Here is a 17,823-nt window from a genome sequence, read left to right on the forward strand (position 1 = left end):
TTTAAATAGTTTTTTTTGTTGTTGTTTAATTGTTTTTATTGTTTAATTAGAGTTCAGTATTCAATATTATTTTATAATAGTTTTAGGTATACAGCATAGTGGTTAGAATTTGTATAATTTACGAAGTGATCCCTGATTAGTCTAGTACCCACCTGGCATATGGGAGGATGATTGCGGGGCTGGGTGGAAAAGGTGAAGAGAGTAAGAAGTACAAATTGGTAGTTACAAAGTAGCCATGGGGAAGTGAAGTACAGCATAGGGAATATAGTCAATAATATTGTAGTAACCACATAGTTTTAAACTTCCTGATTTCTGAGCTTCCTACCCTAGGGTATAATTAAGTAATCTGAATTACTGTATTTACTCTGTAGCCCCTCTGGATACTGGCTTTTGGACTGTTAATTACACAAAAAGCATATTTACATAGTTTCCCTTAATTTTGACCTGCTTCTAGATCATACATTTGGCTATCTGCTTAGCAATATGTAGTGGCCAGATTATGTTCTCTTTGTGCTAAATAATCTACTTATGCATATTATGCTGGAGCAACATAGGTATTGTTCCCCAGAAATAAAACATGCTTCAAATCCCCCCGTCCCCCTGCCACCTTCTCCATTTTAATTGTCATGTATACAACTAACACATAACATCATTTTTGTAACAGTGCTTAAAGTAGACATTCACGCTACCTTCTGTTGGCTGGACTTCTTACTCCTAAATGTCTATGTTCAGTGTATTAACATTTTTATGTGTTCAGTATTTTAATATTGTAGGGGTTATTCTGCCTTACAGTTTTGTTTGTTTGTTTTGTAGCCACAAGCTTTGTCTTCTACTCGTATTTCTTTTATTCATCTTACTTTGCCTTGATTAGAACAATTGAACCATAACTTATTGGTTGATTCTGTTCAGCTGTATGTACCACTGGACACCATGCCTGTGTAAGGAAATGATCCTGTGGCCTTGTCCCAGCTTTCTTTGGGTATTTCAAGCAAAAGCACTGTTCTTCTCACACACATTTCCTTTTCTCTGTTATTTTCTTTTGATTCCCACCTTAACTTTGTTTATCCTGATTTTGAAATTCATATTTAATGAGTACTTAATAGCATCTACTGTATACTCAGCACTTTACTAGTTGGTGATATTAACATATTTTATTTCTTGCCCTTTGACAGCTTTCAAAATACTTGCATATATTTTCATGTTTGTTCTACCTGCACGGCTGCCTTCCACCACCGTCTTGCTATTGCTTCTATGTGCTCCCACCTCTGCAAGCCCTGCTTAAATCTCAGTATGCAGACCTTTATTTCTTCATACTCAAATACTTGAATTTCTCTTCTGTTTAGTCTACTCCTGGCCAGTGCCTTTAAACACTTTGATGTGTTCAGGGCATCTTTTCCAAATTTTGACTGTGTGGATGGAGTCAATGGTAACTACAGCCTCTGTGGCCTCCCCAGACTACAAGCTCATCTCTTCAACTGAAGGAGACATCTGGGCTCTGGCTAGGTTCCCCTGCCCTACACTGTGGCATGGAATTTCCCCCAGATGGTCAGCTAGGACAGATGCAGGCCCTTGTTTGTTTCCTGTCTTTCAGGGACTATTGTCCTTTGTTGACTGAAATCCAAAGTCTTGAAAACTATTGTTTTATATATTTTCTAGGTTTTGTAGTTGTTTCAGGTGGGAAGAGAAATCTGATCTCTGTTATTCCATCTTGGCCAGAAGCAGAAGCCCTCTCAGTATAGAACTTTTTACATTTCATACTCATTTCTGCCATGGGGAAATTAAGAGGGTCTGGCTTTACCTTTTCACTTCATCATCTTCCTTTTCAGAGCTTCACAAGTTCTTAAAGAAAATGAATTTATGATTAACTGAGTGCCTTCCATGTAGTATATTATATATTAGTTGCCAAAATGAATAGGCTTAGTCTCTGCACCGGATAGGCTTCAGGTCTAGTAAGGGAGACGGTCAATGTTCTTGTTGCTATAATTAAAAGTAATACGTATTTCGAAATATCTGAGATGCCACCACACTGTAGAGTGACCTGTACATTATGTTAAATATGATAAATGATTAAGCATTAGAATCGATGGCCTTTTGTTGACACTTGTGAATTCTGTCTCCTAACCATGGCCCTTTTCTGGACATCTGTAATCCTCTCATTGAAGGAGCAGGACTGTGTCTGTGCGTTTAGTCCTCCGACTCCCCTGGATTTGTCTCCTTTCCATATAACCTTTTCTTTACACTCGAGCTTTGGTCTGTTAAATCTGAGTTCAGTTTTCTATTTCACTTCTACCAGTATAAGAATGTTAAACACTGAAATATAAAGAATTAGCTACATTTGTCGTAAGTGGATGAGTTTGTTTATTTTCAAAAGTAAATTTTAATTGGCTCTTGGGAAGGGAAAGGAGGGAGGGTTAAGAGTAGCAGAAGACCACAGATGTAGTTGATAACTCTGGCTTACATTGACAAAGGAACCCTCTGGATGATGAATGAGGTCACCTAGGCTTCGAGTTGTTTAGGTGAAGCTGTGGATTGCTAGTAACATCATCCTCCCCCTTCTGTGACAGGGTAAAAGGAAACAGTGAGTGATGCCAGTGTGCACTGACGGGGCCAGGTGTGTAGAGCATTGCTTCAAAAGTGAAAGCTGCAGGTCCTGATTGGCTCAAGATGAACTACATTGTGGCCTGATCGAGATAGCCAGAACTCCAATTGTGGAATTTTTCTTTTTATCCTATTCAGTTGCTGTGACCAGAACCTTCCTTGGAAAGATAGCCTGTGTTTAGATGACTGTTAGCCTGTGTGGTCTATCCAGTACTTGTGGTAGCTCCGGATATTTCTACTTCTAAAGGAACTCATTGATGTAATTTCAGACGCTGTATCCTTACTCAAGAGAACATGCCGTCTTGCTCTGTGTGGAATATCTTACAAGACACACTGCTGTGTCAGTTCTTAAGCTTCTGGTTCCAGATGTCTCTAGCAGCCCTACTTTTTCTCAGATGCTTGGCCAGCTCGTATGTATGAATAGCCTTTCTGTCCTGCAGAGGCTGTGAGAAGCTCTGCCTGAGCATTTGATAGTTAAACAGCACTTACCGAGCAAGCCCTTTGTGAGGCACTGATTGTACAACTAACAGAGATTATACAAGCGATTCCTCTAATCTCAAAGGTACTTACAGTCCAGAGAAGAAAAAGGTGAATTCAGAGGCCCATTCAGGAAGACCACAAAAGAAAATTAGAAGATAAACAAAACAGTTAGTGTTTTGAGTTCTGTTTCTTCAAACATCTCTGTTGGAGTTGGTGGCTTGAGTGACCAAGCAGCTGGCATCCCACCATTTATAGACATGTTCTATTTTGAGAATGAGTTTGTGGTTTGGGAAGGATGTATAACCATTTTCAACAGATGTTTATTGACTTGCAAAGTATCGTGTTAGGCACAGGGAAAACCAAGAAGTATAAAATTATATCCTCTGCTTCTAAGGAACTATTTATATTTGGAGAGGCACGTTTAAGGTTTTAAAAGTCTTCATAAGATGTAAGTCTCCAGAAGAGAAAAGTATAACTGTCAATAACTTAGAAGTGTTTACTAAACTATTAACCCCTCTGGGGAGAGGGGGTTGGAGTAGTGGCGCATGTGGCAGGAGGAGAGGAAGGATCTTCACGTTGTCCATGTACATTTCTGTATGGTCGGAAATTTTTACCAAGTGCCAATATGGCCTTTTTGGAATTATTTCTTTATCAGTTAAAAAACGATCGAGACTAGAAGATTATACATACAGCGTTAACTTTGAATATCTCTGTTTGATAGGATTATGAGTGATTTATATTTTCTTCATTATACCTCCTTAGTATTATCTACATTTTTCCTATAATGGATCTATACTATAAATATAAGTGGTTTATAAATAGAGAAAGTATTGGAAAACCGAAACCCAAAAGCACCTACAGCGATTATTGAAGCTACACTTCACCACGCTCACCGTACTTCAGATGCGATGTTCTAGCGACCCCTCCTTTATCTCCTCTCTCTCGCTACAACTCTCCTAAGGGTCTCTTCTTATTATTAATTATCATTTAAAAAGGTGAAACAAGGGCATGTGCTCTTGCTCCTGTCCCTCGTCATTTTGAGTGAGTTAGCCTAGAAGCAAAAGGAATCCTGCTATTAACTATTCAGCTATACTATGTAGGCTGCCTAGAAAAATTTAAATTATGCCGATTGGGTTACAATTATATCTGTCAATGTGGGCTGTGATCTCTTGTTTTAAAGCAGCCTAAGAATACTTTCTACATCTTTATATTTAGTTCTGTTGGAGAAAGCAATTAGAATGTCCCATCTCCCCATCTGGTACAGTGAAGAAAACGCATCTGCTTGGCTTACTTTGTATGAGAGAGAATTAAAATTTCCAAGTTGTTTGTAATTCAAGTTAAGTAGTTAAATCCTGTCTCTCTCAAATATTGTTCTGGGAATCCATATCCCCTTATAATTATAAACTTAATTACTTTGAAAAAAAATAATAGTCTTCTGAATTATTTAAGGAAGTCAGAGATGCAAGGAGAGATGTCATTTCTAAGTGATTTTTTTTTCCCTTTTAGCATGTGTTTGATGATCTCAGTGGCTCAGTATCCTTGTCCTGGGTTGGAGATAGCACTGGGGTAAGTAATGTTTTGAGGCTGTGAATTCAGCCTAGTAAGAAGAAGGTGGAGATTTGGGGCGTTTAAGCTCAGTCACAGAAATGCATGTTTGCAGGACAGACTTTCAAGAAGCTGTGGTCATTTAGGTTTTGCTTTAGAACTGGAAACATCTCGTGACCACTTTCTTCTGTAATGGGAAGATAGGTACCGTTCGAGCCCATGGTAGCTACTTTGCATCGAGATGAGCAAAAAGGAGAAAGGAAAGAGAGTGCTATATGCTGAGAAAGGAGCCTCACGGTACTTGGTCAATTCCCCGTGTAGAAGTGGAAAACTGCACATTGCACATCTTGGCATTTTTCCTCCAAATTGTATTGGTCCAGTGTCCTTTTTCACAGCGTCGAAGGACTGTGGCACCCATGGGCTCATGTTTCATCTGTTGTCTCTTCCTGCATCACTCAGTAGGTGCTGCCAGGATCAAGGGGATGGAAGGAGAGTCACTCAGCTCCTCATCCCTCCTCATATGGAGCTGAAGATGCGTCAGCCTCAGGTCTTGAATCAGGGCTTGACGTTTGCTGGCTCTGTCATTGTCCTGCTTGAATACGGGCAGGGGCCACAGCTCATACTCTCTGATTTTCCAGTAATGTGTGTATCATGTCACTGAGGTGCATGAGGGCTGTGTCAGGAGCCCAAAGAAATATAATTCTGGCGCAGAAGAGCAAGTTAGAAATTTCTTACCTTAATTTTTAAGCTTCTAGTAGAATTTCTGTAAGCATGTCTCAGTTTCTTCTAAAATTTGAGTTGTGTCCTAATTTCCATGATATATCCATTCATTTAAGATAGTTGGTATCTCCAAAATTTCTTGTTACATGGCTATTTTGAGGCTCCCTAGCTTTTTGTATTAATCTATCAGAATCTTTTCCTCATGTATATTTTTATATAAAAAATACTTAAGAAATTAATTTCATGGAGAACTAACAGCAGGGAGGAGAGACACATTTGACACCGTGACCTCTATTAGGGCACCCACACTGTTATAGCCTCTGTAAGCAGGAAGAGAGATGATTCTTGCCTGAGAATATCTTACAGTAACATGGATACAAAACGGTTAAGTCCTTCCTTTATTGTAATGTGTAGCTGATTAGCTCTGCCTCACTGCTTCAAGCATAGGAGATGGGACCATTTCAACAAGTGATTTGAGACCTTGAATCATTGAAGCCTAGTAACTTGGTCCTTCTTAGTTTTCTGACATATTACAATATAGGCTATGACAGAGCAGGGCTATTGGCAATTTTTTAGGTGTTGATTTAATCCCATCATAGGCAAACATGTAATGAGACTATCTTTCTTACTGACCAAATGCTTTTGTCTCTCTCCAGATCGTTCTGGTCTTGACCACCTTCCATGTACCGCTGGTAATTATGACTTTTGGACAGTCCAAGCTATATCGAAGGTGAGATGCATAACATGGTGGGGGATTGACTCAGTAACACATTGTGAATATAAGTTCCCCGCTTTTCCAGACACGATGGAGTCTAACAGTTAGTTTAAAAGATCTTCCAGCCATCTTAAATTTTCACCAAACTGTCACATTCAGCACACTTTTTGTATTTGCTTAGCAACCTGAAGAAATATGAAAAGGAATAGTACCAAGGAGATTAAGTTGACCTGACTGAGTGGCAAAAAGTAAAGCAAGGTGGAGGAAGAGTCTATGGGGGCGGGGGGTGGGGGGGTGTTTGTTAATTTAAATGAATATTTGTGGGAAGGTAGCATGGAATTCAATGATCTTTTATTTATTATGAGCACAGACGGTTTTTATATCCCTGAAGTAACAATCCTCACTGTACTTCCAAGTGAATATATTTCTCTAACATTGTGAGCCCCAAACAGATTGTTTCTAGATCAGACAGAGGTTCTCAGTTCAGACCTACCAAAGTACTTCGTAGTGTCCACACTGGTGGAACATATGTTCTGGAACCATAACCTCTACTCTGACATTCACAAAGTTTTAGAATCATCTTCTCAAAGGCGCAGCTTAGTTAACTAGTAGGTTCTTTTCCTTAACCATAAGATTCAAGACCAGCTAACTCCTGGAAATTGCTAAATGTCTTCTCAATCATTCTTTCCTACCCCATTTTCCCCCAAGGATCCTAAAGAAATGTAGCGTCCTAGTAGATGACATAGAAACTGCCCCCAAGGCCGAGGGCTCTCCCAGCAGCCCTCATACTTTCTCAGGGTTCTTTCTTTGACTGTTGGTCTTGACCCAGGTGGGAGGGAACCCGTGTCGAAGTTTTGATCTGGATCAGCCAACCTTCCCCAGTAGGTGTGATCCTCACCTGTTGCTCCTCAGCCTGGAGCCAGTGCTCTTTGCCATTCAACACAGTAATGTTGGTTTAAAGACAGGCTGAGAAGGAATTGCCATCTTGGAATAGCTGTAAACTCCACAAAGGCAAGGTTTTTGACTACCTCGGTGTTCTCCATCCTAACCAAACAACTGACACATGGCAGGCAGGAAATCCATACTAATTGAATGAGCGACTTGCCTTGGCTTCTCTGTAATTTTTGAACTGATAATATTTTTTTATTTCATAAGGGTTGATAATGTATTGTAGAATTCTAGTGCTAGAAAGGGCCATAATTTATAGCTGATTTTATTTATTTAATTAGAACAATAGTGTAACCATCAGACAGTTGAAAAGTATCTTGTTTGGGAGGGAAAAATACATTAAAAATTGTAATTTCATGCAAGTTATATGGATCTCTGATCACTATGCTATACAACTGAAACTGTATGCCAACTATAATTTTAAAAAAAAAACCTCATCGAATTGTACAATGTAAATACAAGCAACTAATTGTTTATTATATTTCAATAAAGCCAAGAGGAAAAAATTGTAATTTCAGTAACTCTTTCCAGTGTTTAAGAAATCGTGCTGTCATAAAACTTTTCCTTATGATACAGTTTCTCTTACCAATTTCTCTTCCATTATAAAAGTAGTACAACCATATGAAACATTTGGAAATTTTAAGAGAAAAGGATTCACCCTGGTATCAAGTATAATCTTAATTTATTTACAGTTTGTTATCTTGATTTTCCCGTTTACCATATGGCTACATAGTCTTGGGAAGCAACATGGTGCAGCATAAAGTTGCAAGGTTTTGTTGGCAAATAAGCCTGGAATTGAATCTCAGCACTGTCGTTTGCAAGCAGAATGAACTTGTGCAAGTCATTTACCCCACCTCTCCTGAGTCTCTTTTTGTCATCTGTAAAAGAAAGATGATAATAATGGCCACCTTAGAGCAGTCGTGAGTTATGCTTTGCAGTGTCTGGCATGGAGTAAGAACTTGGTGGTGGTAGCTGCTGCCATGCCTCCAGCCAGCCATGACATGCAGTCAGCGTGTAGTGGCGCTGCTGTACTAGCCACTAAAATGAAAAGCTTTTCGTGCCAGTTGGTGAGAAGTGATTGTCTGCCCCCAAATGCCTCCATGGCTTCTACAGGTGCACACACACCTCTGCCCCTGCCAACATGCTAGTTTTACTACTACCTGGCATTATGACCTGTATCCATTCTGATTGGTGAATGCTCACACCATATTGTTCATATCCCCTCTGCTTATAACCTATCATTTTTACTAGACTGACAGAATTTACTTAATCAGTATTACCTTGGACACTTAGGTTGTAGCTAATTTTTTTTCAGTATTACTAATGCTGCTGTGATAAATATCACACATATATATGTCATAGAGGATGCTAATTGCAGTTCATCTTTTAGTAGCAAATGAAAACCTCTTCTCTGATTGACCTCTACATTGTTTGAAGGCTATTCACTAAACTCCCCCTTCTCCAGGCTGAATTATCTTGTATACCTGTTGCTTCAGCCACTTTTCCTCTTGCCTTCTGAATTCACTTTTTATTTTCTACATTGCTCTTTAACCATGTGGCCAGAATTGGACCTGACAGGTTCCCAAGTCAGACCCACGGGGAGTGAAATGTGTTTTCGTGACTTTTCCCCCATCATTTTGCTTTTCAATATTGTGCTTACTTTAAGACAGCCAGAAACAAAACAAAAACGGCATCACTGGGTTACTGTTTAAATACCTACCACCATCTGACTCAACCCTTTTCATCCTATATTTGTCTAGTCCATGAGAAACCCCAAACATACACTTTACTAAAGAGCAATCCTATTTATTTCTGGTATAGTATCATATTACTAAGATACCTTTTCTGAATGTTGCACAGCAGTAGTTGTTGTTGTGTGTTTTCACCAATGTCATTTTGAATATTAATTATTTCCTCCTTGCCGTGAATTGAAAAGTCTTCCAGAGTTTAGGTGGAAACTACAAATATGCCTGTTGCTTCTCCATCTGGCCTGGCCTGATGTGGCTCACGTTATGTTATTGAACACATTGTTGAACAGCCAAGAGGCACGTGTTGCTTCAGAAATGGGAAAGGGATGGAGAAGTTTGATCAACTTGAGTCCTGACTGTTGAGGTTGCCCAACTGAGAAAGAAAATAAAAGACTGTCGAATGCACTCTGAAGACTCTTCTGTTTTTCACAGCTTTGATGATTGTATCACCTATCGGATTACCTTTCTCCACTAAATCGTAGATAGTCAAGAGTTCAAATAAAAGGCAGCTCATCGCATGCCACTTGCTCTGAGTAGTACAGCGTGGAGGCTCACGAGAATAGAAGGAAGTTGTCTCTATTACCTGTTCTGAGTTAGAGAGAGTAGACTTTGGTCTTTAGGTTGTGAAAAAGAATTGTTGAGAGGTTTGGTAAATAATAAAGCCTCATAGGAATTAATGATTAGATAAAAATGGAATAATATGTTAATATCGTCAATTTAAAGAAGTCGTGTTTGAATAGTATAAATTTTGATTCTCTGTAAAGGAATATTAATTTACATAATAGATTGTAAAGTACATTTAAAGTTAAAATATGAAGTTAAAAAGGAAATAAGCTAGCTATAGTTAAGATGATAATTTGATTTTTGGCAACTAAAAGATGTTTTGTTCCTTTTATGGCCTCTTGTAAGATAAACATAGTGAAGAAAATGTAAGTATTATCCTATACCACTATTCCGTACCTAATTACCACAAAACTGCTAGACTATTTTAGTTATGATTTTATTTTCTATTGAGAATTTTTCACATTTTAGACATTAATAAAGAATTCTCTAATAGATTTTACATCAAAGTTTATTTCATAGTCAATGTAAGTTTTTCAGGATGTTACTTGAGGTTAAAATAAGGATAACTTTAAAGGTATACAACAGATATTGAAGCAAAGTACAGTAAACCACCTTTTCTAAGATGGTTTGATAGATTTTTTTAATGATATGCGTGGCTCACTTTTTACTGCTTTAGACAGTGGAGTAAAAAAAAGAGACTAAAGTATTGGGAGTTCAGTTTACTGTAAATTCAATTCTACCAATTTAACCTGGCAACAGTTTCAGGGCTATGATTCTTTTGGCACATTTTAATAAGCTACATTCTCCCTATTGATCTTTTAACTGAAAATCTCAATACAGTCAATTCTCATTCTTCATAATAGTTATGTTCTGCATAGTCTCCATGAATACTGAATTAGTGAATACTGAACCATCACTCCTAGGGGGAATACAGGGTCAAGATCCTGCAAACCTCTGGTCACAACATTCATCTTCATCAGTTGATCAATACATAATATTGTTTTATGTGTGTTTCTGATTAAAGTTACCTTATGTAATATATATCGTTGATTCATTAACATTGAGCTCACAACCAACTTGTGTCCAAAATAAGCTTATCTAACTTACATATTTTCTCCGTAAGGTACATCAAAGCTTTCTTATGATCAGAAACACTAAACAGCACTTCAGCACTATCCTTGGAGGCTATTTTAAACAGCACAATCACCAGCAAAAAGCACAAAAATACAAAATGCATGGTACTAAATAGACCATGAAGGAGACATTTATAGTATAAGAGCTGAAACAAGAAGGCAGAGCATCCCCTTGTTGGACCTCAGCTGGGAACATGTGCACTAGGTGAGGCAAATATTTCTCTGCCCTGTGCTTGTCTCCAAATGACTGCAAGAGTGCCACGACTATTAAATTTGGGGTTACAGATAAATTTCAGTGAATAGGCAAATTTGCCAATGCAAAATCCATGAATAATGAGAATAAACTATATAAGATTTTTCAATTAGTGAAAACTACAATACTGTGGGGTCAGCCCTTGCACAGCAGCTCCTCCGCTGTAGTCATCAGCCAGTCTTCACAACCAATCAGCTTGTGGATCAGTCCCTCCCACTGATGTGCAAACAGCAACTATGGTTCAAGTACAACAGGAGGGCACACACAACCCACACAAGGGCACACCTGGAGCACCTGGCTCAGGTGACCATGGAGACTGTGCCACTGGGCCCCATAGGACACAAACGTAAGGCCAGGAGACACAGCAGCCCTACCCAATATGTAGAAACAAACAGGGAGGCAACCAACATGGGGGCGAGGGGAGACCAAGAAGTATGTCCCAAAGGAAAGAACAGAACAAAGCTCCCGAAAAAGAACTAAACAAAATGGAAACAAGCAATCTGTTAGATGCAGAGTTCAAAACACTGGTTATAAGGATACTCAGTGATCTCAGCGAGAATTTCAGTAAAGAGATAGGAAACATAAAACTGGAGATTGAAAACAAAAAAAAAATCCCAATCAGAAATGAAGGGTACAGTAGCTGAAATAAAGAATACAATAACCGAAATAAATAATTAGAGAGAGTCAACGGAAGATAAGATAAAGCAGAGGACTGAATCAGTGATTGGAAGATAAGGTAGCAGAAAGTATCCAATCAGAACAGCACCGAGGAAAAAGAATCCAAAAAAGTGCAGATAATTTAACAGGACTCTGGAACAACATCAAGCATACCAACATTCACATCATAAGGGTATCAGAAGAAGAAGCAAGAGATCAAGGAATTGAAAACCTATTTGAAGAAATAATGACAGAAAACCTAACAACGGAAGTAGGCATACAAGCCCAGGAAGCGCAGAGAGTCCCAAAGAGGCCCACACCAAGACACATCATAATTAAAATGCCGAAAGTTAAAGGTAGAGATTCTTAAAAGCAACAAGAGAAGAGCAATTAGTTACCTACAAGGGAGCTCCCAAAAGACTGTCAGCTTCTTTCTCAACAGAAACTTTGCAGGCCAGAGGGATTGGCAGGAAATGTTCAAAGGGATGAAAAGTAAAGGACCTATAACCAAGATTGCCCAGCAAGGCTATCATTTAGAATTGAAGGACAGATGTAGAGCTTCCCAGACAAGAAAAAGCTAAAGGAGTTAATCAGCACCAAACCAGCATTACAAGAAATGTTAGATGGACTTTTTGAGGAAGAAGGAGAAAAAGAAAAAAATACATATATGAATAATAAAATGGCAATAACTATATATCTATCAGCAATTACTTTAAATGTAAATGGATTAAATGCTCCAATCAAAAGATAGGGTGGCTGAATGGATAAGAAAACAAGACCTTTACATAGGCCGCCTACAAGAGACTCGCTTCAGATTGAGACACAAACTGAAAGTAAAGGGATAGAAAAAGATACTTCATGAAAATGGAAACAAACAAAAAAAGCTGGGCTAGCAACCCTTATACCAGACAAAACAGACCTTAAAACAAAGCTACAATGAGAGACAAAGAAGGACCCAGTAATTCCATTTCTGGGTATTTATCTAAAGAAACTCAAAACACAACCTTGAAGGGACATGTGCATCCATGTTTATTGTAGCATTGTTTACAATAGCCAAGATATGGAGGCAACATTCCTACCAATGTAGGAATGAATAAAGAAGAGGTGGTATATATATATACACAAAGGAATATTACTCAGCCATAAAAGAAGAATGAAATCTTGCCACCTGCAACAACATGGATGGACCTAGAGGGTGCTGTGTTGAGTGGAGAAAGTCAGACAGAGAACGGCAGATGCCATTATGATTTCACTTACATGTGAAATCTAAAGAACAAAATAAACGAAGCAGGAACAAACTCATAGATACAGAGAACGTTTTGTTGGTTGCCAGAGGGAAGGGGTGTTGGGGTTTGGGTGAAAAAGGGGAAAGGATTAAGAAGCGCAAATTAGAAGTTACAAAATAGTCAAGGGAATGTAAAACAGCGTAAAGAATGTAGTCAATAATATCGTAATAACTATGTATGGTGTCAGATGGGTACTAGTTTTATTGGGGTGATCGCTTTGTAAGTTGTGTAGATGTCTAATCCCTATGTCATACACCTGAAACTAATATTATATGCCAACTGTATTTAAAATTATTTTAATTATTTAAAAAATACCTTCACAGTAAAAAAAAAAGAAATCCATGAATAATGAGAATCAACTACATAAGCGCTCTCAGTGAAAACTATATAATTTCTTTTTTAAAGAGTTTGTTGTCACCCTCGGTTTTATTAATGTTGCAGTTTATAGTGACTTAGTCATGGCAAAAGTGAACTAAAGGAATAGAGAAATGGTTAGGCCTGAAAACCAACCAAACAAGAACATCTGTGCTTATTTGAGAAAAGTAAATATGTAAGATGCTCTGAGATATTGTAGGACTCTTTTACTGTTACTTCTAATTAAATGTCTGCAGGTCACATGCCTAGTGTCACAAGGACCTATATATTGTAAATGAAAAGTACTCAAAAATAAGGGTGTAATTCTAGATTACTGACCTTTGGATTGAACATCAACCTTTGACTCTTCTGGAAAAACTCCCTTTTAAGTGCTTCATCTCCCTAAGAATTTTGATGCTGTAGCTTACCAGAAGTTTGTGTGATGATTACTTCTCTTTCATTTGTTTTAATAATTTCTAGATTTTTCTTGTTCTTTGGGGGTATTAGGCTCTATTCCAAAAATATTTGTATTTTACCACTATTTTCTTATAAACGTGCATATTCTTATGTACTAATTTACCACAGATGTATGTAAAAATGATCATATACTTTTGGAAATCAGAGCAGTATTAGGGTTGGCGTATAGAATTATTATTAAAATGATTTGTTTCTAAGGCAGATGATTTCACAGGGTTTGGTTAACTTTTCATTTGACTGCTCTCTATTAATTATCATCTGGAATTTGAAAAGTAGATTTATTTCTCAAGGGGTTTCATTGGTTTCCTCTTGGTAATATATCCGTATGCTGATATATATGCTGATAGAAAGTATAGCTACATTTAAATAAAATGTTATGTTAAATACATCCCTGAACCCAGCATGGCCTCCACAAAGTCCCACTTCAATGCCAGCAGGTCGACCCTAGTTCATTGAGCTCCATTTGTTCAACTGGATAAATACCAGAGTGTAGCAGATGATTTTTTGTTTTTCTCACATTGCTTTCTTTCTCTGGAGGTCAGGGATGTGTTTGTTGTGCCAAGTTCTTAAAAAGCCAGCATACTTGCCAGCAGATTTGTGAAGGTTCCCTGGGGTATATCATGAAGGAGGGGAGATTTGTGAGCTGGTGATAATCAAGCTGCTGCCAGCCCCTTTAGAAGGTTGTCAGAGCTGTTGATGATATGTACACTGTAGAGCTAGGAATTGTTTATGCACATCTCTTGGCCTGCGGTCAGGAAGATAAGAACTCTTCTTGTACTTTAAAGCCAAAAAAGGGGGGCAGGGGGGGTGAGACATATGAATCTGTTGGGTGGTGCCTGATCCGTTTTATTTATCTAGGAATTTTCTGTGTGTGTATGCAAAGAGATGGGAACAGTCATTCAGATAACTTAAGTTCACGTGTAGTTTGCTTTAGCACACTGTCAGGGACCCAAACAGACAACTCAGAGATATTCTCTCCTGTGTCTGTCTCCAGTTTCCTCTTAGCTGATCATTACTGCCAGGCCACAGGCCCTGGCAAAATAGATGAAAACTGCAGGTCGTAAGGGACAGACTCCTCACAAATAATTAAAAGTTGTCTCTAGTTTGGGGTTGAGAGTTAAAAGAATTGGATATGGCTTCAATTTTTCCCTTAATTGACTGGTTGGCTTTTGATAAATTGCCTTCCATTGAACCTCCTCACCTGTGAATTGAGGGAATTGGACAAGATGTTCTGTTCATCATCCCTTGCATCTCTCATGTCCTCTGGTTCTGTGATTCTTTGCTTGTGGAGGCTGCTGGCAAGATTGTACCACCTTTGAAGTCACATATTCTATCAGCAAAGACTACTTCACATTGCATTTATCGCTGGGCAACTAACTTGCAATACAGTGGTCTTCAATGATGGATATTTAAATTTAATGAGTCTTAAGATACATTCTGTTTTAAGAGAATGGCACATAGTATTAAACCTGTCAGAGTTAGACATTGATTTTCTTGCTTATATTTTTCAAAATCTAAACATGGAATTGAAGACCTCTCAAAGATTATTGTTGGAATGAACTGTTGGGAAAAGCTTTAACAACCCAAGAGCTGAGATTAAGTTTGTTTCCCTAGCTGTGTTTCCTGAGCCACATGTGTTAGATACTTGTGCCTAGGGATAGAAACCTCCTGGGGGAAGAGAGACTGCGGGACTCCTGCTGCTTAGCCTACAGCTTTCTCACGAGTACTCTGCTCAGACAGATCAGTTATGAGGCTTTGGCTACACTTAGCAGAGATCCCAACTTAAAACTAGGGAATTAATGGTTCGTAACTAAATACAGAGGAAGGATGGGCTTCGGGGTCGCTCCAGGCCAGCGTCCTAGGCTGGATTGCAGGATTGCCTCGACCGTGTTCTGCATGTGTTGGCTTCATTGTGCCACAATGCCCATAGCAATGTTTTGCTTTGTGTTCATATACTACAATGTTGGGGGTTCTTGACCTGGGCACTGTTGACATTTGGGGCCAGAAATTCTTTGTTGTTGTGGAACTGTCCTGTACATTGTAGTATATTTAGCAGCATCTCTGGCCTCTACCCACAAGATGCCAGTAGCACCTCCACCCTGAGTTGTGATAATCAAAAATGTCTCCAGACATTACCAGATGGTTGCGTAGAGGGCTGTGTGTGTATGTGTGTGTGTGTGTGTGTGTGTGTGTGTGTGTGTGTGTGTGTGTGTGCGTGCGTGCGCACATGCGACAATACCCTGGTTGAGAACTGCTGGTCTAAAGGAAGACAGATCATTTCGTCAGGTGGCTCTGTCTGAAGTATGAGGAAACGTATTTCCTAACAGACGCTACATTTCCCCCTTTTTCTTCCTGCCTCAGCGTGGGTCACTCCCCCATTCCCTACTCCATTACTCTTAAGGAGGTGAAATTCCCTTCAGACCAATCAGGCCCACTACCTGCGCTAGGGATGGAGTCAGTCCCCTGAGGCATGTGACCAGGGCGAGGGGTGGGGAGGCAGGGGGGTGGGGTCTTAGTAAAGTCAGTGAAAGGGAATGGAAGCTGGGTAGGAACACAACAGTGTCTGTGACCACTGCATTCTAAATTTGTCTTTGTTTTTCTTCCCCTCAGTGAGGACTATGGAAAGAACTTTAAGGATATTACAAATCTCATCAATAATACCTTCATTCGGACTGAATTTGGCATGGCTATTGGTCCTGAGAACTCTGGAAAGGTGAGGCTCATTCATGCATGTATGGAGCCACATGTGGGCTGTCAGATATTAATATTGGGATGATCCAGTGATACACAGCAATATATTTAGTTTACTATTACTATATTTTAAAATTAAACATAATTTAATACAGATCACAAAAGAATGGAATTCGGCACACAGTTTCTTTTCTGGCCCCTAAGGTGCACCAACAACACTTCACGTGGCAGTTGTTTGGCATTACAATGTTTAACCCTCGAGACAACATTTTAGTCTTTGGGAAACTGGCTAATCTCAAACTGACCAGGCTCAAATTCTTAGGTATGATCCATTAGCTCAATTCAGGATAATATTTTTTGATAAGACTAATACGTGGGTGGGGTATACCAACAAATCTGTTTTTATAACTTTTCTTACTTTCGGTATTAAAATTTTCTTAACTAATGTCTGGTGAAAATGATGTAAGAACTTCTTGTGCTTTTATAATGTTATACCCTGAATCTGAACTTTATTCTTCCTACTCAGGTGATTTTAACAGCAGAGGTGTCTGGAGGAAGTCATGGAGGAAGAATCTTCAGATCATCAGATTTTGCAAAGAACTTTGTTCAGACCAATCTCCCTTTTCATCCTCTGACTCAGATGATGTACAGCCCTCAGAATTCTGATTATCTTCTAGCCCTTAGCACTGAAGTAAGTCTAGTTAAAGAACTTGTCTTGCCTTTGGGTTTTTATTGTCTCAAAATATACTGCCTCAAAAGAACCCTGTATGTAATGCTTTTTATACAGTATTGGACTGCTTTATAGTGACTTCTTATGTCTTGAAGTATGTGGGGGTTTTTTTTCCTATTTGGTAAAGGGCATGATTTTCATGTGTTATCTATTATAGATAAGTATGATTTCTAGTTGTCATTATGGTTTTTTAAGTAAATAGATGTGTGCTATTAGAGTAATGAACTAGAAAACAGTTTATATTCCTATTCTGCAAGGGACAAACATAAATTGTCAAAGTCCTAATGTTGTCATTGTTCCTGTCCTGTGGCCAAACCACATCTTCATAATTTTTCTTTTTTGTTTGCTGCATAGTATATCAAGCATATTGATTTCTGTCTTCGACACTCATGTATTAAATATCTAGAGTCTTAAAAAAAGATATCTTAAATCCCTACACCCTACCACATGCCTATACTCTCCTCAGAAACCAGTTTCCCTCCCACCTCTTCTGACAGTTTCCTGAGGAAGATGTTCAGCTTTCTTTTCCTGAGGACCAGTGTCCTTTATCAAGGCCCAAAGTGGCTGAGTTGCTAGACTGTGATGATTACAATTATACTTTATATTCATATGGCTTTCTCTCATCTTATTTCTTAGAGTGTGGTCTACTGACCAGCAACATCAGATAGAAACCCCTGAGAGGCTGGTTTAAGATGTAGATTCCTAGGCCCCAATGCAGATATAGTACATCGGTGACTTTTGGTGGCAAGTTGACTAGTATTTTTAACAAGCTGAGCCTGTACACTAAAATTTGAGAGCCACAGCTGTGATGACCGTTCTGGGGACAGAAATAGGGTCATCAAATGTGGACAAGTCAGACTAAGCAAAGGAGTAGCAAAGGGAGGATGAGGGGCACTGGAAGAGAGGTCTGCATTCTGGGCCTTC

The 17,823-nt window shown here is 38.8% G+C and overlaps 1 protein-coding gene across 1 annotated transcript in view; it reads left to right on the forward strand.

Annotated features, from left to right (window-relative positions):
• The first annotated feature begins 4,587 nt into the window (after positions 1-4,587).
• The window catches only part of SORT1 (sortilin 1), a 45,249-nt gene continuing 32,013 nt past the window's right edge, over positions 4,588-17,823 (forward strand). The window contains exons 1-4 of the mRNA XM_011367855.2: positions 4,588-4,644; positions 6,000-6,073; positions 16,089-16,191; positions 16,696-16,860. Coding sequence (XP_011366157.1) covers positions 6,042-6,073; positions 16,089-16,191; positions 16,696-16,860 — 300 coding nt within the window. The 5' untranslated portion in view covers positions 4,588-4,644; positions 6,000-6,041. The remainder of the gene's footprint in view (positions 4,645-5,999; positions 6,074-16,088; positions 16,192-16,695; positions 16,861-17,823) is intronic.

This window comes from Pteropus vampyrus, unplaced genomic scaffold, assembly GCF_000151845.1.
Source record: "Pteropus vampyrus isolate Shadow unplaced genomic scaffold, Pvam_2.0 Scaffold6, whole genome shotgun sequence".
NCBI lineage: Eukaryota > Metazoa > Chordata > Mammalia > Chiroptera > Pteropodidae > Pteropus > Pteropus vampyrus.